Consider the following 18990-nt stretch of genomic DNA (forward strand, 5'->3'; position numbering starts at 1 on the left):
GGGGGGGGGGGGGTGAAGGGGAAAGTAGGAGCATGAATCATGTAACCATGTTAAAAATGATTATTAATTAATGCTTACATTTAAAAAAAAAACTCTGCAGAAATCCTCAACTCTTCACTCTCTCTGACTCCACATTTTCAATCAGTTTCCACAGCTGGGTATTTCTTCTCTCAATCTCTTGTATATGCTAACTTCTCGCCATCCATACAACTATTTCCCTAGTTCAGTCCCTCATCAATTCTCAGCAGGCCATTGTAAGAGACTCTTAATTTGTCCGTTTCCAGTCTTTATTTCTCCAATAGATCCTACATATAGCTTTCATATAGACATCCCTCAAGCACAGGTCAACCCATGCACTCTTGCTTAAAAAGCTTCATTGGCTACAATGCTAGTAGAGTACCAATCCAGTCTCAGACACTTAACTTTTGTGATCCCAGGCAGTTATTTAACTATTGCCTGCCTCAGTTTACTCAACAGTAAAATGAAAAAAATAATAGCACCTACCTCCAGGACTGTTATGAAGATTAAATGAGATAATATTTGTAAAGCACTTAATAAAGTATTTGGCATGAAGTAAGAGCTTTAAAAATGCCTATTTCCTTCTTTCATTTTTTCCTTCCTTTCTTCCTCTAGGATAGAAAGGAAACTCATCTATTTGAAATATAAAGCATGTTCTAGCCTAATTTTGCAGGCTTACTGCATATCACTACTCTTCACATACACTATATTGCAAATCCTAAGACTACAAAGCCTGACCATGACACACCCCACAGGAAAAAGGACTACTTTACTACTCTTAACTATACAAAAACATTCTATCCCCTGCCTCTATGTCTTTGCATATTCTACCTCTTATCCTCATACCTTTGCACATGTTGTATACTCCCTTCTAATGTCCCCATCTGTCACATCCTATATGAAGGCTTGCCCGTCTTTCCTTCTGCCCCCCTCTAGTTATTTGTGACTCCCTACCTCTAGAAATTACCCTGTATTGCATTTTTTCCTCTTAACTATGTACTTATGCTTCCTTGATAGACTATAAGCTCCTTGGAGTCAATGGGGTATCCATTATTTTGCCTTTGCACCCCTGGGCCTAAAAAAAAATCATATAACAACAAAAGTATAAAATAGGTGCTAATAAAGATTTATTATTGACTACAAATAGATTGATTTTTTTAAATAGAAAAGCAATTACACCATAGATTATCATGGTATCCTTTATGTGTAAACATATTATTCTAGAATCACCAAACAATAGAGCTTGAATTGCTTTTTTGAGCAGTGGTATGTGAGCAGCCAAGTGTCACAGTAGATAAGAGCACAGGGTCTGAAGTAAGAAAGACTTATCTTCCTGAGTTCGAATTTGGCTTCGAATACTAATTGTGTGACCCCGGGCAAGTCACTCAACCCTAATTACTTCAGTTCCATATCTGTAAAATGAGCTAGAGAAGAAAATGGTTAAACTACCCCAATAGCTTTGCCAAGAAATCCCTAAATGGGGTAAAAAAGAGTCAGATACAACTGAAACAACATGACAACGGCAACAACAAAATTATCCCATATTCTCAGGGCTGACGCTCTACAACCTGGACTTTTTTTTAAACCCTTACCTTCCATCTTAGAGCCAATACTATGTATTCGTTCCAAGGCAGAAGAGTGATAAAGGCTAGGCAATGAGGGTTAAGTGACTTATCCGGGATCACATAGCAAGAAAGTGTCTGAGGCCAAGTTTGAACCTAGGACCTCCCATCTCTAGGCCTAGCTCTCAATGCACTAAAGCCACCCAGCTGCTCCCAAACTGAATTTTTTAAGATGAATGTTGAGAGTCAAACAATAGAATGAATGATTAAAGGGCAAAGTGAAGCTAAATAACCCAAAAGGAATCCATTCTATGACTTCATAAGAATATGTAATATAATTAAGTATCATAAACAGTTGCTAAAATTCTTAAGACTGCACTTGAGAAATATATATATATATATATATATATATATATATATATACACACACACACACACACACACACATATGGAAATTTGAGAATGAGGTAGCCTCAATCAAAATTATTTCATCATTTGATTTTGTATTCAGACCACAAACCAAAGACTTTGAGGAAAGAAGTTTTAAAGCGGACATGATTGATAGAATGGTAAAGGAGAATTATCAATACTTAGACATGAGAGAGAAACTACAAACAAGTATAGGGACTCAGATTTCAACTCTAAAATCAACCAGAAATTTCTAACAAAGAAACAAATGATTGCGTTGTGAGCAGTGAATCTCTCACTAAACATGTTCAAGCTGTAAAAGACAATTGTAAAAGGGATCCATGTGTCATGAAAAGCTTATGATAACCCTGGGAGATCATCCCAAGTTAAAGGTGCTATGATTCTATGAAGAAATATAGTCACATGGCAGACTGATGTGATGTATAATAAATTGACATATTGGCTTTAGATTGTAAACTACCTTAAAATGGAAAATTGTTTCATTTAACACTTGTATCCTTTATAACCACAAAGGCTAAGCACAACACACTGTGCTTAGAAAAGAGTTAAAAAAATATTAGATGAATACAATGATTCGGATCTATCATATCAAAGATTCAGATATACAAGAAGCATTTAAAGGAACAGCCCAGATGACTGTAAGTATGATCAGGACTAAAAATAACATAGTATATGGGCATGAGCACCTACTTCTATTTGATCACTTCCATAAAATGTCATTACATTATATTTGAAGTATTATAAATGAAGAATAAATCTTTGCTGGAATTGCCAGTAAAAAATCTAAGATGTTAGAAGTGTGAATCAATGCTAATGTAGAACAAATAAGGCCACATTTGGCATATAATTATGCTAGTGGTAGTGCACAGTTTGAAGAATAATGTTTTCAAAGATAGCAGCTATTTTTGGAAGTTCAATATGGAAACTGTTGGCATTTTTAAAGAGCTTAAAAATAGAATCAAGTAATGCTCCCCTGAATGTTATGTTTAATTGGAATCAAAAAAAAGATTAGAACACTAATTAGTGAAGTCATGTAAATCAGAAAGCAAATTTATTGAGAGGAATGACTCAAACAAAATACTTTTGCTTATTTAATTCTTAATTTGTTGATCCAAATGTTTCATACATGAATTTAATCAATGTAGTTGATTCTCCAGTAAACTACATACCATCTCTCTTTGATTTCTTTGTTGAGACTTTCACTTAAAGTACCTTCTCTTCACATCTCCATCCTAATGAAATCCTAACCATATTTTAAGTCACAGTTCAAATGCCACTTCATCTAGGTACTTTTACTTGCCTCACATTTCCAAAATCAGAAATGTTCTTCTCTTCCACAGACATGTGATACTTATTTTGTACCTATATAATTCACTTAACACATTCCATTTTGTATCATAATTAGTTGTACCTGTAATGCATCCTCCATCTATATTGCAAAATTTCATAGAGCTAGTATTAAAATTTAATTATTTTTCTAACTTCTCCAGTCCCTAGCATAGTGATCAGTACTTACTGAATTGAACTGACAATTGAAAAGACAAAATAAAGCATATTCTTTATTAACTCCATAAAAATTACCATTCTGTCACACTTAATTTTCCATAATATTTATACATTCATAAGTTTATATGTTTTATAACCTATTCACATATAAGTTCCATGACTATAAGAACTATATGATTTATTATCATTATATTGCCAGCACAAAGCAAAACACATGACTTGTAATACAGCTTAATGACTATTTGCTGAATTTGTTGAAAAAGAGGAAAGAGGAAAGACTGGAATTATTTCATAACTTTAACTAGTACATACTATCAGACACCTATCAAAGGTCTCAAATTTCCAGGAGAAGGGTATGTTACACCAGATGCTAAAATATAGTCCATAATTATATAATACTTTATAAGATTTTGTTGCTGTAATGCAGTCATTCAGTCTTATCTGACTCTTTACAAACCCATATACTATATATATATATAGCAGGCTAATGCTATCTGTGTGGTTTCTTGGCAAAGATACTGGAGTAGTTGTCATTTCTTTCTGCAATGGATTATGGCAAACTGAGGTTAAAAGATTTGCCCAAGTTCACAGAGATAATAAGTATTTCTGCCCAAATTTGAACTTGGGTCTTCCTGAATTCAGGTTGAACTGAACCACCTAATTGCCTCTACAGTGCTTCCTTAACATCCTACATTTGACCTTATGCACCTCAATCTATTGCCCTCTAGCTTCATTTCCTTCCACATTGATGCAATCATACTTTAGGTCATCATCATCAGCTCTACTACAACGATTCTAATTGGTCTCCCTGTTTCCTGTCTGCCTTCTCCACAAAGGTGCTAAAATAATCTTTCCAAAGCCCAAATCTGATCAACATACCAAAATATGCTTTCTAAATTCTAGATATAAAAACGCCATACCCTGCTTGAAATCTTCAGTTGCTCTCTTCTGACTCTATTATAAAATAAAAATTCCTCAACCTGACATTTTTAAGCCCTCTACAGTGGTTCTAGCCTAACTTTCAAGTTCAATTTATATTACTCCTCACATTAGATTTACTTACCAGTCAAACTATCTTAAACTGCTCTCCAAATTCTACATTCTCCTCCCTTCTCTGCTTCATTGCATAGACCAGTGATTCCCAAAGTTGGCACTACCACCCCCTGGTAGGTGATGCAGCGATCCAGGGTACCAGTAATGGCCACAGGTGCATTTATCTTTCCTATTAACTGCTATTAAATTTTTTAAAAAATTAATTTCCAGGGGGCTAAGTAATATTTCTTCTGGAAAGGGGGCGGTAGGCCAAAAAAGTTTGGGAACCACTGGCATAGACTATGTCCAAGTCCATTAGAGTTTCTCCTTCTTCAAATTATCTTGCATTTATTTTTCAGTATATATTTTTTATCAATCACAGATTTATGTTCCCTTATGAGAGGCATTGAGTGTTTTGGTTTTGTTTTTCTGAACTTAGCAAGGTGCCTGGGAAATACAAAGTGTTTTATAAATTTGCTTTAATCTATTTAACAAATGTTTAATTGATCTGTTGGATTAGGTTGAATAATTCTGTGTAACATATAGCTGAAATATGATTGTCCTCATTTCACAAATGAGGTAAAGTTCTAATAGGTAAAATGATCACACACCTAGGATATTAAAATAGAAAAACTTAGATTCAAACATGGTACTCCTAACTAATGCACTGCAATACAGTCTTTAGTTAAGAACAAGAATTTGAAGGATAAAGGAGTAAGAACCTAAAGTCTCCCTGGAATTTAAAGTCAACTATGACTGACTAGCTTGCTAAAATCTGATTATATTAACACTTAACAAATGGAGAAGAGGCAAAGAATATCATAGTATGCAATTCAGTTTTCCCCAAGTATTCTATGAAATGTGTCACGCATTAATCATTGCAACATAGAGACAGAAAGAAGAAAATTTGTCTCAATGCGCTAAAAACTGGCTATTGGCCAAAGAAAGAAAAAATAAGCATAAATATCTTATTCTGGATCAGGAGAATGAGAAAAGAATTTCTACTCTTGGAAGAGAAACATGTCTTGTATCACAGTAAATAAACAATCAGGATCTCACAAATCCAGATACATGAAATATATGTATGAGATCAGTCTTTTTACAAAAAGATCCATCTTATACATGGATTCACCAAAGGATTCATTCCAAAGGCAAGCTTCCCTGGTGAATTTACAATGAGATATGATTATAATAATAGCAATAATAATAATAATAATGATAGCAGCTAACATTTGTATAGCTCTTTAAGTTTTATAAAGCATTTTATATGTTATTTCATTTGGTACTTATGAAAACTCTGATAGATGCTATTATCCCCATTTTACTGTGGAAATCAAGGCATGCAGTATTAAGAGACTTACCTGAGGTTACATAGATATTAAATGTTCAGCAGAGTGCCTAGCACATAGTAAGCATTTAATAAATATTTGGTGATTGAATGAGGCAGAATTTGAACTCGGATTTAATGACTCCAGCAATTTATGCAAGGTACCACCTAGATTCTGAAACACATGAGTTTTCCTCTTTCCTTTTTAAAAGCAGGATGGCAAAAAAGACTAACTTTTTCCACATGCAAATTGTGTAAAAGAACTATATCACATGGAGAAGAGAATACTAAGGAGAACATCATAATAATTGCTTTCAAATACTTTAAGCAGTATCATGCACAAGACGGATTGTAGTTGTTCTGTTCATTCCTGAGGACCAATATTTGCCACAAGTTGCAAAGGGGTAGCTTTCAGTTCTGTGCAAGAAAAGCTTTATAACACTTAAAGCTTTCCAAAAGTAGAATCTGATTCCACAAAAGATAAAATTTCTCCTTCATTGGAATTCTTTTGAAGTGAAGCTGGGATAGCCATTTCTCATGGAAGTTGAAAAAATTCTTGTAAGATTTGAGTTTAGAAACCTGCATAGTAGCTTCCAGCTATGGATTCTGTGACTTTGAGAGAACCGAGTGATAAGCAATAAAGATGGGCATAGTATTACGGGAAGGGGATAATTAGGTATAGGAGGAACAGAATAAGAGATAGAGCAGGTTATAAAAAGCTTTTGCCAAACTGGATTTTATATTTGATCCTGAGGGTAGTAGAGAGCCACTAGAGTTTACTGTATAAGGTTGACATGGTCAGCTTTATTAAGTTCACTTTTACAGCTGAGTTCAGCATAGATAGACATCAAGGTCTTCAGACAATAGGGACACATTGAACCAGGAACATGGTGCAAGCAAAAGACTCCACTGCCCAGGAAGTAGCTGTGCATCAGGAGAAGAAGAGGATTCAGACCTATATCTAGATACCAACAAACCCATACAAGGGCACCTCAAAGGGTCACAAATCTTTGACAAACTGAAAAAAGGACTTGTGACTTGCATATAGGGGAATTATTCCCAAGTAGAAAGGAACCCAGACAGTGTATTGAGGAAGCTGGAATTCCAGAAGCTAACTCTAGTGGTGTGATTCAGATCACAAGAGCAGACTGGTGTAAAGTTTAAATTCTTTTGAGAGTAATTTCAGGATAAGAAATTTGCCATCTCTCCAGAATCCAGACAACGAACCTCTTTGGAGAAGGCACCATGAAGATGCCTGCAGAAACCTACACTGCATCAAGAAGATTCAAAATGAACTCTGGGGTGCAGTTGATTGAACTATGGGGAGTTGAATGTATTTGTTTTGAATGTACACTTTTATGCCAAAGGGGACTGCTCCCTAATTGGCTTTTTGTCAATGCACCTAGCAATCATAGGATCATTGTTTTTGTCCTCTTTTCTTTTTATCCCCAAATTTCTGTAATTTAAAAGTTAGTTATGTTTACAAGAGCCTTTGGGGAGAACAGTCTTCCTTGGATCTCAGGGGTGAATGTGGTATTGGTAATTTGGGAGTCCTTGAACTAATTTTGAGGTCCCTGATCTAAACTTCCTGTGGACATTTAGGGTTCTTTCAAACTACATTTCTTGAGAGCCAACTGGCTTCCTCTCTTGCGTAATCACATGGACAGGAAGCGTAATAACATAGATAGAAGGATAAATAGTGAGTGGTTGGATTGGCACTTTCTCTTTGGTGATTTTGGAGCAGAGCCAGGATGGGGAAGGGAGGGAACAGGATGCAGATCTTTTAAAATGGCTCTCAGCATGGCACAAGGCTTCATTTTTCTAATGGCTACCAATAAATCTTTTAAAACCATAATATTTTTAAATCTGTCCTTTTATATCCATTTTGATTTCTTACACTGGATTCTCAGTTCCAGCATATAGCCCTATCTACAGAGGAATAACAAGGGCAGGAATTTCTGATTAAAAGGGATCCTACAACTCCAATACTGAACCAAGAGAACTTTACAGCTAAAAGATAGGAATAGGTCTAAAACCAGTCTACTCTTGTGCAGACCCAAACCCAGGTAAGGAACTTACAGAAATCAGACCAGGGAAGCAGCGATTGGATTGGACTTTATTTGGAAGTAGACCACTTTGGGAGCACTGAGAGTTTGTAAGTGTCCAGACTATTCTTGAGATCCTGGAATAAGATGACACTCAGTACTCCAAGAAGACGACAGCAGGACTAACACAGAGCTTTCCTCCAGAAGTATGACCATGTTCTCTCCTAACATCAAATTAAAAGTCAAGAAAGAAGCAGGCTAGAATGAACAATTCCATCATAAAGAATCATTACAATGGTAGGAAAGAACAAGACACCAACTCAGAAGAGAATTCTAAAACATCTACAAGCAAAGCCTTGGGGGGGGGGGGGGGGGGAAACACAGCTTAAATGCAAGCTCAACTAAAAAACCTGAAAGAGATGAAGCACACGTTTTTTAAATGTTTTAAAATGAAATGAAAGCACTGAAAAGGGAAGAAAAACTGAAAATAAATGAGAACTATAGCAGAAAGAACTGAAATGGGAATTAACAGCATGGCAAAAAACCTTGCCCAAGTAACAAACTTCCCCAAAATTAGAATTAAGCCAATAACTCCATAAGGCAACAAGTAATATTAAAATAAAGAAAAAAGAAAAGAAAACATAAGGTATCACAGGAAGAAAAACTGATGTAGAAACAGATGAAGGAGAAAAAAATTAGGAATCATTAGACTATCTGAACACCATGGCCAAAAAAAAAAAAAGAATACAGTCATCATAATATAAGAAATCTTAAAGGAAAATGGCTCAAATCTCTTAAGACCAAAAGACAAAATGAAAACAGAACATAACTACCAGTCATTAACATTTTTTAAAAAATGAAAATTCCCAGTTTCATCAGAGCCAAAATCCAGAGCTTCTCAGCCAAAGAAAAAATACTAGAAGCATACAGGAAGGAAAAAATAAGTACTGAGGAACTACTGTCAGGAACACACATGATTTAGCAGTCACCGCTTTGAAGGAGTAAAGAACTTAGAATATAATATGCAAGAAGACAAAAGATATAGGCTTACAGCCAAGAATAACTTACCAGAAAAAATCGAATATAATGTTCCAGGGGGGTGAAGGAGGGGATGGGATTTTAATAAAACAGAGAACTTCTAAACATTCTTAATGAAAAGACCAGAGCTGGGGAAAAACTCTGAAGTTCAAATATGGGTGTGAAAAAAATATTTTAAAAATGACCAAGAACTAAACAAAGAAAAGCTATTTACATTCTAGTATTAGGAGATGACACATGTTTTCCCTCTGAACCATATCATCCTCAGGGACCACAGAAGGAGTCCAATTCAATAAAAGGCCTGGGAACAATTCTGTTATGTTTTAATGATCTTAATAGAAGAATGGAAAGAGTGGGGAAGAGGAATACACTGGAAAAGAAAAAAGGGAAATTATCTTACATTTTCACAGTGTGCATGTATATAAACAAGGAGAAAGGCTGAGGAAGCAGTTAACACTCCTATCTTATTCCTTTCAACTAAATTGATCAAGGAAGAAAGAATACACACACAGGGGACAGCTAGCTGATTCAGTTGCTAGAGAATCAGGTCTGGAGACAGGGTCCTGGGTTCAAATTTGACCTCGGATACTTATTGTGTAAACATGGGCAAATCCTTTGGCCTCAACTTCCTAGCCCTTACCATTCCTTCTGCTTAAGGGTTTAAAAAGAAAAGAAGAAGCACATATACATACATATACGCATGCACTTACACAAAATTTCTGGATAGAGAAATATATTTCACTCAATAGAGAACTAGGATGAAAAGAGAAGAAGGGTTGAGGGGGCAGAGGGGATAAGTGAGAGTAGATTGAGGGAGGGATTAGATTTAAGGAGCAAAACTCCAAAAATTTACAATAATATTTATGACTTTTTTGCACTGATAAAGAATAAGAATACAATATAAGAATAAAGGAATCTGAGAAGGGGCCTATAAATTGGGATAAGAACAAGTCATGGTATATGAATGTGATGGGATACTATTGTGCTATAAGAAATGATAAAGAGAATGATTTCTGAGAAACCTGGGAAGACTGTATGAACTGATACAAAGTAAAGAACAGCAAGAACAGAATCAGGGGAATAAGTTACCCAGTAACAGCAATATGGTAATGACACAATTACAGAGGATTAAAGATGAAATATATTAACCACTTCCTGAAAAGTGCAAAACTATAGCCAAAACAATTTGGACATGGGCAACGTGAAAATTTGTTGTGATTAACTATTCACGTTTGTAATGGGTTTTTGTCTTATTTTGTTCTCAATTGGGGGTGGGGAGGGTTGAGGTATGAAGGTTATAAGACAGATTTATGCTGTTTGAAATAAATTTCTTAAAATTATAATTAGGGAGGAAGAAGCCTACAAAGTTAATACTGGCTCTTAAAGTCACGTATCAAGTAAAACTTTCCTGTATCATTTTTTTTTTAAATCTCAGCTTAACACTCACACGTAAGCATATATCCCACTCACTTTCAAAATTTAGATGTATTATATCCATGCCTTTTTTCTGTATTCATAACTTTTTAGTGTTATAAAAACTTTCAAACTAGGTAGAATCTGAAAGCTTATCTAATTTAATCTACTCATTTCACAGATGAAAACTAAGCAGTAATTTGCCCAAGGTTAAATTGTCAAAGTTAGGATTGGGCCCCAAGTCTCCTGAGTTTCTCATTGGTGCATTTTTTACCATATGGTTCATCTCCAATTCTGTTCCTTTTCTCCTATGGCTGGGACTGTCATTCTTTTATTTTTATCTGCATCCCTAATACTTAGAAAAGTATCTAGTATATAGCAGATGCTTGATAAATTTTTTTTTATTGACCTTTGTCCAGTGAAAAAGACAATAATCATCTGGTAACCAGCTTAAGATCTTTTCAGGGAGGTTGGGAGGCCTAAGTTTTGCAAAGCACTTATTTTTTCTAAATTTAAGGGGAAGCTAGATGGTTCAATGGATAAGAGAACCAGATTTAGCCTCAGATACGTACTAGCTATGTGACCCTGGGCAAATCACTTACCCCCAGTTGTCTTGTCTTACCACTCTTCTGTCTTGTAACTATAACTTAGTACAGATTCTGAGATAGAAGGTAGGGTTTTTTTAAAGAGAAAAAAATTAAAACTTAAAGATTTTTATACATTTCTACAACTATTAATTCGATTACAATAACTCTAAACAGCACTGCCAAGAATACAAAGATAAATAATACACAATCCTGGACCTCACAAAACTGTCTAGTCAGACAAATAAAGCATTCATAATACTGGCATCTGTTCAGCTATTCAAGTTTTGCAAAGCACTTTAAAAATATTATCTCATTTTAACCTTGTGATAACACAGGGAGACAGGTGCCCAGGATCATACAGCTAGTAAGTGTCAGAAGTAATATTTGAATTCAAGCCTTCTAACCTCTGGAAGTAGTACACTGTCTGTTGCACCACATGGCAAAAATAATAACTGATAATAATAGCTAAAAGCTATACAGCACTTTAAAGTTTGAAAAAGGACTCTATACTTATTATATCACTTGAGCTTCACAAAACTCTATGAAGTAAGTGCTATTATTATTTCTGTTTTACAGAGGAAGGCCCTGCGGCACATATTGCAATTAACTGGCTTGCCCAGTTCACAAAGCTGCTAAGTATCTTCAGCAAGCCTTGAATACACATAAACATCTTACAAATTGGATTAAGATGAGAAGTATTGAGTGTTCTGAAACAGTAGCACTGTACAATAGAATAAGCAATGTACTTGGAGAAAACAGAACTAGTTCACATTCTGTGTCTGATAAAGATACAAGTACAACTCACAATCTCTCTGAAGCTACGTTTTTTCATCTAAGTAATGAGATGCTAAATGTCTGCAAACCTTAAGCTATATAAATGCCAAATGTTATCATTTTGCAATCAGATGTGTGTGTGTGTGTGTGAGAGAGAGAGAGAGAGAGAGAGAGAGAGAGAGAGAGAGAGAGAGAGATCAGAGAAAGCATCAGAGAAGAGGAAATCAAATAAGCTTTGGGGGAAAAAAGGCAGAAGTTGAAAAGACTGAAACATTCTAGGCAAATAGGTAGAAGCCGAGGTGGGAAATACAGGACATGTTCAAGGGACAAAGCGTTTTCTAGTTTGACTGGAAAACAACTTCCTAAACCTTAACTAATGATATAATATGCATTAAAATCATTCTTGAGGTGTGCTCCTTTTCTTTCTCTTTGAAAGCGATGTTATAGTACTGCCCTTATAGAAGAAAGGTTCAAGTTTTGTTTAACAAACTAGAGCAGGGGTTGGCAAACACCAGCACAAATCCAACCCAGTGCCTTTACAACTGTAGTTTACTGACCCCTTATCTAGAGTAAGATGATTCAAATAAACAGTCTTCTATCACTCTAGATCAGTGATTCCCAAAGTGGGTGCCACCACCTCCTAGTGGGTGCTATAGCGATCCAGGAGAGCAGTGATGGCCACAGGTGCATTTGGAGGTGGTGAATAACTGTAAGGGGGAGGTGATAGTATGTGACAGGGGGCTCTAAGTAATATTTTTTCTGGAAAGGGGGCGGTAGGCCAAAAAAGTTTGGGAACCACTGCTCTAGATACTGCTAAGTGTCTCATGGACAGAACACTGGACTTCCAGTCAGGAAAACATGCCAATCCTGCCTCAGGTACTTGCTAGTTCTGTGACTCTGGATAAACTTAGTTGCCCTCATTTTTCTCATTGTGAAAATGGGGATAATAAGAGCACCAACCTACCAGAGTTGTTTGAATGGAATGAAATAATGTGTGTATAGCACTTTGTCCAATTTAAGGCACTATGTAAAGTTGGCTATTATTAGCCATTAGCTATATGAAAAAAACAAGATTAAACTCACTTTGGGCAATTATAAAACACAGAGTACAAACTTGTTTTCATTTAGGAAGTTCCATTTACAGTTCAGATGATCTACCTCAGTGATTCCCAAAGTGGGTGCCACCGCCCCCTGGTGGGTGCTGCAGCAATCCAGAGAGGTGGTGATGGCCACACTTTTTTAGTATTACATTCTATTATGAGTTCAATAAATAGTTTCGTAATTTCCAGGGGGCGCTAAGTAATATTTTTTTCGGGAAAGGGGGTGGTAGGCCAAAAAAGTTTGGGAACCACTGATCTACCCAATACAGCATCAGCCTTTGTCTCTTTCTTTTAATATTCTAACATCCCAAAACCCAAACTATCCATATCTGGGTTATGAATCTTACTCAATAACTGGCCATTTCACTTTCCAATCATATATATCCTTAATAATACTTTATCATTATCACATGCCATTCATCACTGGTAATATGCTACAGATTTCTTAAATCTACCATGCCCCTTGTCCATTATTCTTTTGAGTTCTTTAGCAATTTTATTCTTCTCAGATCCTAACATTCCTTGATTTGCAGTCATAGAATATTAACAGAAAAATGCTAAAAATATTTAAAAAGAGGGGCTTTGCTTTTTTGTCAATAAACAGCTTGGGGTAGAGGGGGAAAGAAGCATTTTAGATGATTATAAATGTATTTTTATTATGTGCTAAACTGAAATATATGTATATATGTACACTCCTGATTTATTCAAATATTAAAATTATCCACTTTGATATATTCTTGAACTACTTTAGAATATGGAAAGATCTTGATCTAATAAAACAGAAGTAATTGCATAATAAAGACCCAAAAGTATTCCAGTACTGCTCTTTTTTTTTCTTTTTTACTCTTATTTTATTTTTTTTTAAGTATTTTTCCATGGTTACATGATTCATGTACTTTCCTTTCCTTTTTTCCCTCCCTCCTCCCAAAGCTGACAAGCAATTCCACTGGGTTATACATGTATTATCAATGAATATCTATTTCCATATTATTCATTTTTGTAATAGAGTAATATTTTAAAAATAAAAACCCCAAATCCTATACCCATATAAACAAGTGATCACGTTTTCCTTCTACGTTTCTGTTCCCACAGATCGTTCTCTCGATGTGGATAGTGTGTTTTTTTTCACAAGTCCCTCTGGATTGTCCTAGAATATCAATAGCAAAGTCTATTACATTCGATTGTGCCATAATATAACAGTCTCTGTGTACATTGTTCTCCTGGTTCTACTCCTTTCACTCTGCATCAATTCCTGGAGGTCTTCCCAGTTCACATGGAATTCCTCCAGTTCATCATTCCTTTTAGCACAATAATATTCCATCACCAACAGATACCACAATTAGTTCAGCCATTCCCCAATTGATAGACACTCCCTAATTTTCCAATTTTTTGGTCACCACAAAGAGCATGGCTATAAATATTTTTGTACAAACACTTTTCATTATTATCTCTTTGGAGTACAAACCTAGTAGTGGTTTGGCTGGATCAAAAGGCAGGCAGTCTTTTAAAGCCTTTGGGGCATAATTCCAAATTGGATCAATTCACAACTCCATCAGCAATGCACTAGTGTTCCAATTTTGTCACATCCCCTCCAACATGTTTTATTTTCCTTTAATGTCATATTGGCCAATCTGCTAGGTATGCAGTTTTGATCTGCATTTCTATCATCAGGAGGGATTTTGAATACTTTTTCATTATTAATAGTCTTGATTTCTTTATCTGAAAACTGCCTATTCATATCCCTTGACCATTTGTCAATTGAGGAATGGCTTGATTTCTTGTATACTTATGTATTTGGGAAATTAGATGTTTGTCAGAAAGTTTTGTTATGAAAATTTTTTCTCAGTCTGTTGCTTCCCTTCTAATTTTGGTTGCACTAATTTTGTTTGTGCAAAAACTTTTTAATTTAACAAAATCAAAATTATTCATTTTACATTTTGTAATGTTCTCTCTCTCTTGCTTGGTCTTAAATTACTTCCTTTCCCATAGATCTGACAGGTATACTATTCTATGTTCACCTAATTTTTTATGATTTCACTCTTTATATTTAATTATATTTAAATTGAATTTATCTTAGTATAGGGCAGTGATTACCAAAGTGGGTGCTACTGCCCCCCTGGTAGGTGGTGCAGCAATCCAGGGGAGTGGTGGTGGCCACAGGTGCATTCATCTTTCCTATTAATTGCTATTAAAATTTTTTAAAAATTAATTTCCAGGGGGCTAAGTAATATTTTTCTGGAAAGGGGGTGGTAGGCCAAAAAAGCTTGGGAACCACTGGTATAGGGTCTGAGATGTTGATCTAAACCTAATTTTTCCCATACTATTTTCCAATTTTCCCAGCAGTTTTTGTCAAACAGTGAGTTCTTGTTCTAAAAGCTGGGATCTTTGGGTTTATCAAATACTAGCTTGCTAGGGTCATTTATCTGAAGTCTATTCCATTTACCTGAAGTCTATTCCATCCACCCTTCTATCGTTTAATTAGTACCATACTGTTTTGATGACCACTGCTTTACAGTACAGTTTGACATATGATACTATTCTTCACTTTTTTTATTAGTTCCCTTGATATTCTTTATATTTTATTCTTCTAGATGAATTTTATTATAATTTTTTCTAATTCTATAAAAAAGTTTTTTGGTAGTTTGATAGGTATGGTGCTGAATAAGTAAATTAGTTTAGGTAGGACTGTCGATTTTATTATATTAGCTCATCCTACCCATGAACAATTAATGTTTTTCCAATTGTTTAGATCTAGTTCTATTTGTGTGAAAAGTGTTTTGTAGTTATTTTCATAGAATTCCTGAGTCTGTCTTGGCAGATTCCCAAATATTTTATATTGTCTAGAGTGATTTTAAATGGAGTTTCTCTTTCTAACCTTGCTGCTGATTTTTGTTGGAAATATAAAGAAATGCTGATGATTTATGTGGATTTATTTTGTACTCTGCAACTTTACTAAAGTTATTAATTATTTCTATTAGCTTTTTAGTTGATTTTATAGGATTCTCTAAGTATACCATTATATCATCTGCAAAAAGTGATAGTTTAATTTCCTCATTGCCTACTTTTTAATCTCTTCAATTTCTTTTTCTCCTCTAATTGCTACAGCTAGTGTTTCTAGTACAATATTAAATAATAGTGGTGATAATGGACATCCCTGCTTCACTCCTGATGTTACTGGGAAGGCTTCTAATGTCCCCATTGTGGATGACACTTGCTGATGGTTTTAAATAAATACTGTTTGTTATTTTGAGGAAAGGCCCTTCTATTTTATACTTTCTGGTGTTGCAATAGAAATGTGTGTTGTATTTTGTCAAAGGTTTTTTTCTGCATCTTTTAAGATAATCATATGATTTCTGTTAGCTTGGTTATTGATATTCCAGGACTGCTCTTGAACCAGAAATAATGACAGATGTCTTCCATTTAACCAAACACGCCTTCAACAGTTGTCTGATTGTTAGCTCTTCTTCCTTGGCACCAGCACACAGTACTGATTCTAAGTTGAAAGGCAAGTGTTTAAAAAGAAAAGAAATGAAAGAAACCATAGACAAATAAACATTGAAAATCTCACTAATAGTTGTCTGCTGTTTTGAATTTTAATTACAATTACAATTTTAATTATAATTACAATAATTAAATACAACATAGCTAATAAACACTGGACAATATCTGAGACCATAACACATTCACACGCTTTTCCAAATCATGCTCTTAGTCCTGCTCACCAAATGTTCTTTATTGCCAGTTTTTGTGTCATCTTATCTTCTTCTACTCCTCCTATTATTGTAATTCTTAGTTAATCCCAACATCTCCTTTACCTTTACCTTGTTTCATTTGCAATATTCATTACAGAACTGGAGTATCAAATTTAACATCCAACTCTTCTGCAAATTTAGCAACATCTTCTCTTCTAGCTCATTCTTTCTATACTTAATAGCAATGAAGTAATAATATCTGTTTAGTCCATGAATTAATGCCTGGATAAGTGGCTTGTTTAAGTGACCTTTGAAATTATTTGTTGGAGTTCATGCCCTATGACCATCATATTAGCCCTGATCAATCTGAAGGCATCAATAACTATCTTTCTTTTGGCACTCTGAAAGCACTATATATTTTTTTATCCTGGGACTCCATCTAGGAGCATAGGGCCACAACCAGTAGGCAATGGGTCACACAGTCGCTCAGGGGCACCCAGCTGGGAAGTGTCTGAGCCCGGACTTGAACCTAGGACCTTTCGTCTCTAGGCCTGGCTCTCAATCCACTGAGCTAACCCAGCTGCCCCTACTTTAGGTTGCAGTTTCTTTAGCAGATGTAGTTTTTACAGGGTGGGGTTGCTAGCCCCACGCCCAACCCTCCTCCTTTTTCATCCCGGCTAGGGACCGTCCTTGGCCCAGGAGTGGTAAGGGTGGGCAATAGGGGTCAAGTGACTTGCCCAAGGTCACACAGCTGGAAGTGTCCGAGGCCGGACTTGAACCTAGGACCTCCAGTCTCTAGGCCTGGCTCTCAATCCACTGAGCCACCCAGCTGCCCCCAAAAGCACTATATATTTAACCAATAATATCAAGCCAACTCTCCTCTACCTGACTCAAAACCTAGTACATCTTGACTAACTACCCCAAGATAAACAAATTGATGAACTAACTCTAAAGACTGTTCATTCAACTATATGTAATAGGTGGGCAATATTTACTTTCCATATACTTAGTTTTACCACTACATATAGTTATACCAATCTCTTTTGCATTCCTATGGATTTTGTTGAGGTGCTTTGTAGTCACCTGAGGCTGAATGCAACTAATACAATTTAATCTGAAAATATAGCATTTAGAAAACTCTGCCACAAATATTAGAGATCTTTTATGCCATATAAGCTATCACCTGTGACATGCATGAATATCTCTTCCTATTTTATTCTTTGGTTGATGTTGGTACTCAGCAGAATAATAAACAGTTATCGCCATAGCTGTATCTGTTGGTACTCAGCAGAATAATAAACAGTTATCGCCATAGCTGTATCTGTTACAGAGTATTATAAACTGATAATATATATGTGGTGGACATTTTGCTTGAGGAGAGCCTTTAAGGTAGCATTTTGTTCTTATTCAGTCATATGTCTTTTTTACTATTAAAAAAGATGATGCAGTATCCTCTATTTTCTGTGCCATTCAGTCAACTTCTATGATTTTAAAGATGTCTTTCTATGAAAACTGGGCTGTTCTCTATTCATAATTTCACTTCAAAACCAGTTCAAATCATTCTCATAAAGAATTTATAAGAGATGATCACACATAGACATACAGGTTGGTAGTTTTGTATTTGCAGTCATTTAATTGCCCATTGCATTTTGGGGGAATCATTCTCTTGAATTTTTGTACCTTGAAAATCAATCTCTGAATGCCTCTAAAAATGTGTCACCTCCACTCTGAGTTCCTTCCATATGTATTTAGTCTGGTTTGATTGCTCTTCCTAACTTAATTTTAAATGCCAGTGACACTTCTTTCTACTAGGAGTATATAAGGCAATGAATCAGAGAATACCAATGTGCTGAATTCTGCACAGCCACCAATGAAAAAGAGATTACTATAAAAATGCCAGTAGGACTGTTCCATTTCTGGTCCAATTATTGACTCCACTGTGATCTACTCTGCTACCTTATAATGACTAGGAAGTAACTAAAGGTTTTCCTTTTTTTATTTTACTTATAACTAATGACTTTTAAAGTTGTGCAATGAAGCACTCACTATGGTAGTCTCTACCCAGATAGAAAGTTTTTAAGAATAAGTTTAACAACAGACTGTCTTCTGGACCAGCTTGAAAACAAACATACCCCTTAATGGAGGCAACATGGATTTCAGTCTTACCTCTGGCCTACTATCTGCATACAGGCAAGTCACAACCTCTCTTTTAGACAACTCAGTAAGACATATATTAAACTATAGAGAAGTTGTGATCAACATTCCAACAAGTTTCCTCATCAACAAAATCACAGTTCTTGGTGAACCAATATATACCATGATATTCAATGACAAATATAAATACAAAGTGGCCATATGGAATCCTGAAAGCTATGTTGTAAAAAAATGGTTCTGAATCAATAAATGAAAGGCCAGGGTTTTCCAGATATCTTAAACCCACATTTCATTGATATTTCCTAAAAAAGAG

The 18990-nt window shown here is 35.4% G+C and overlaps 1 protein-coding gene across 1 annotated transcript in view; it reads right to left on the reverse strand.

The window, feature by feature from the left end:
* The window catches only part of TRAPPC9 (trafficking protein particle complex subunit 9), a 1005189-nt gene that overhangs the window by 837472 nt on the left and 148727 nt on the right, over nt 1–18990 (reverse strand). Inside the window, exons 11-12 of the mRNA XM_044684475.1 lie at nt 13319–13335; nt 6698–6763 (exon numbers count right to left, since the gene is read on the reverse strand). Coding sequence (XP_044540410.1) covers nt 6698–6763; nt 13319–13335 — 83 coding nt within the window. The remainder of the gene's footprint in view (nt 1–6697; nt 6764–13318; nt 13336–18990) is intronic.

This window comes from Gracilinanus agilis, chromosome 1 (assembly GCF_016433145.1).
Source record: "Gracilinanus agilis isolate LMUSP501 chromosome 1, AgileGrace, whole genome shotgun sequence".
Classification (NCBI taxonomy): Eukaryota; Metazoa; Chordata; class Mammalia; order Didelphimorphia; family Didelphidae; genus Gracilinanus; species Gracilinanus agilis.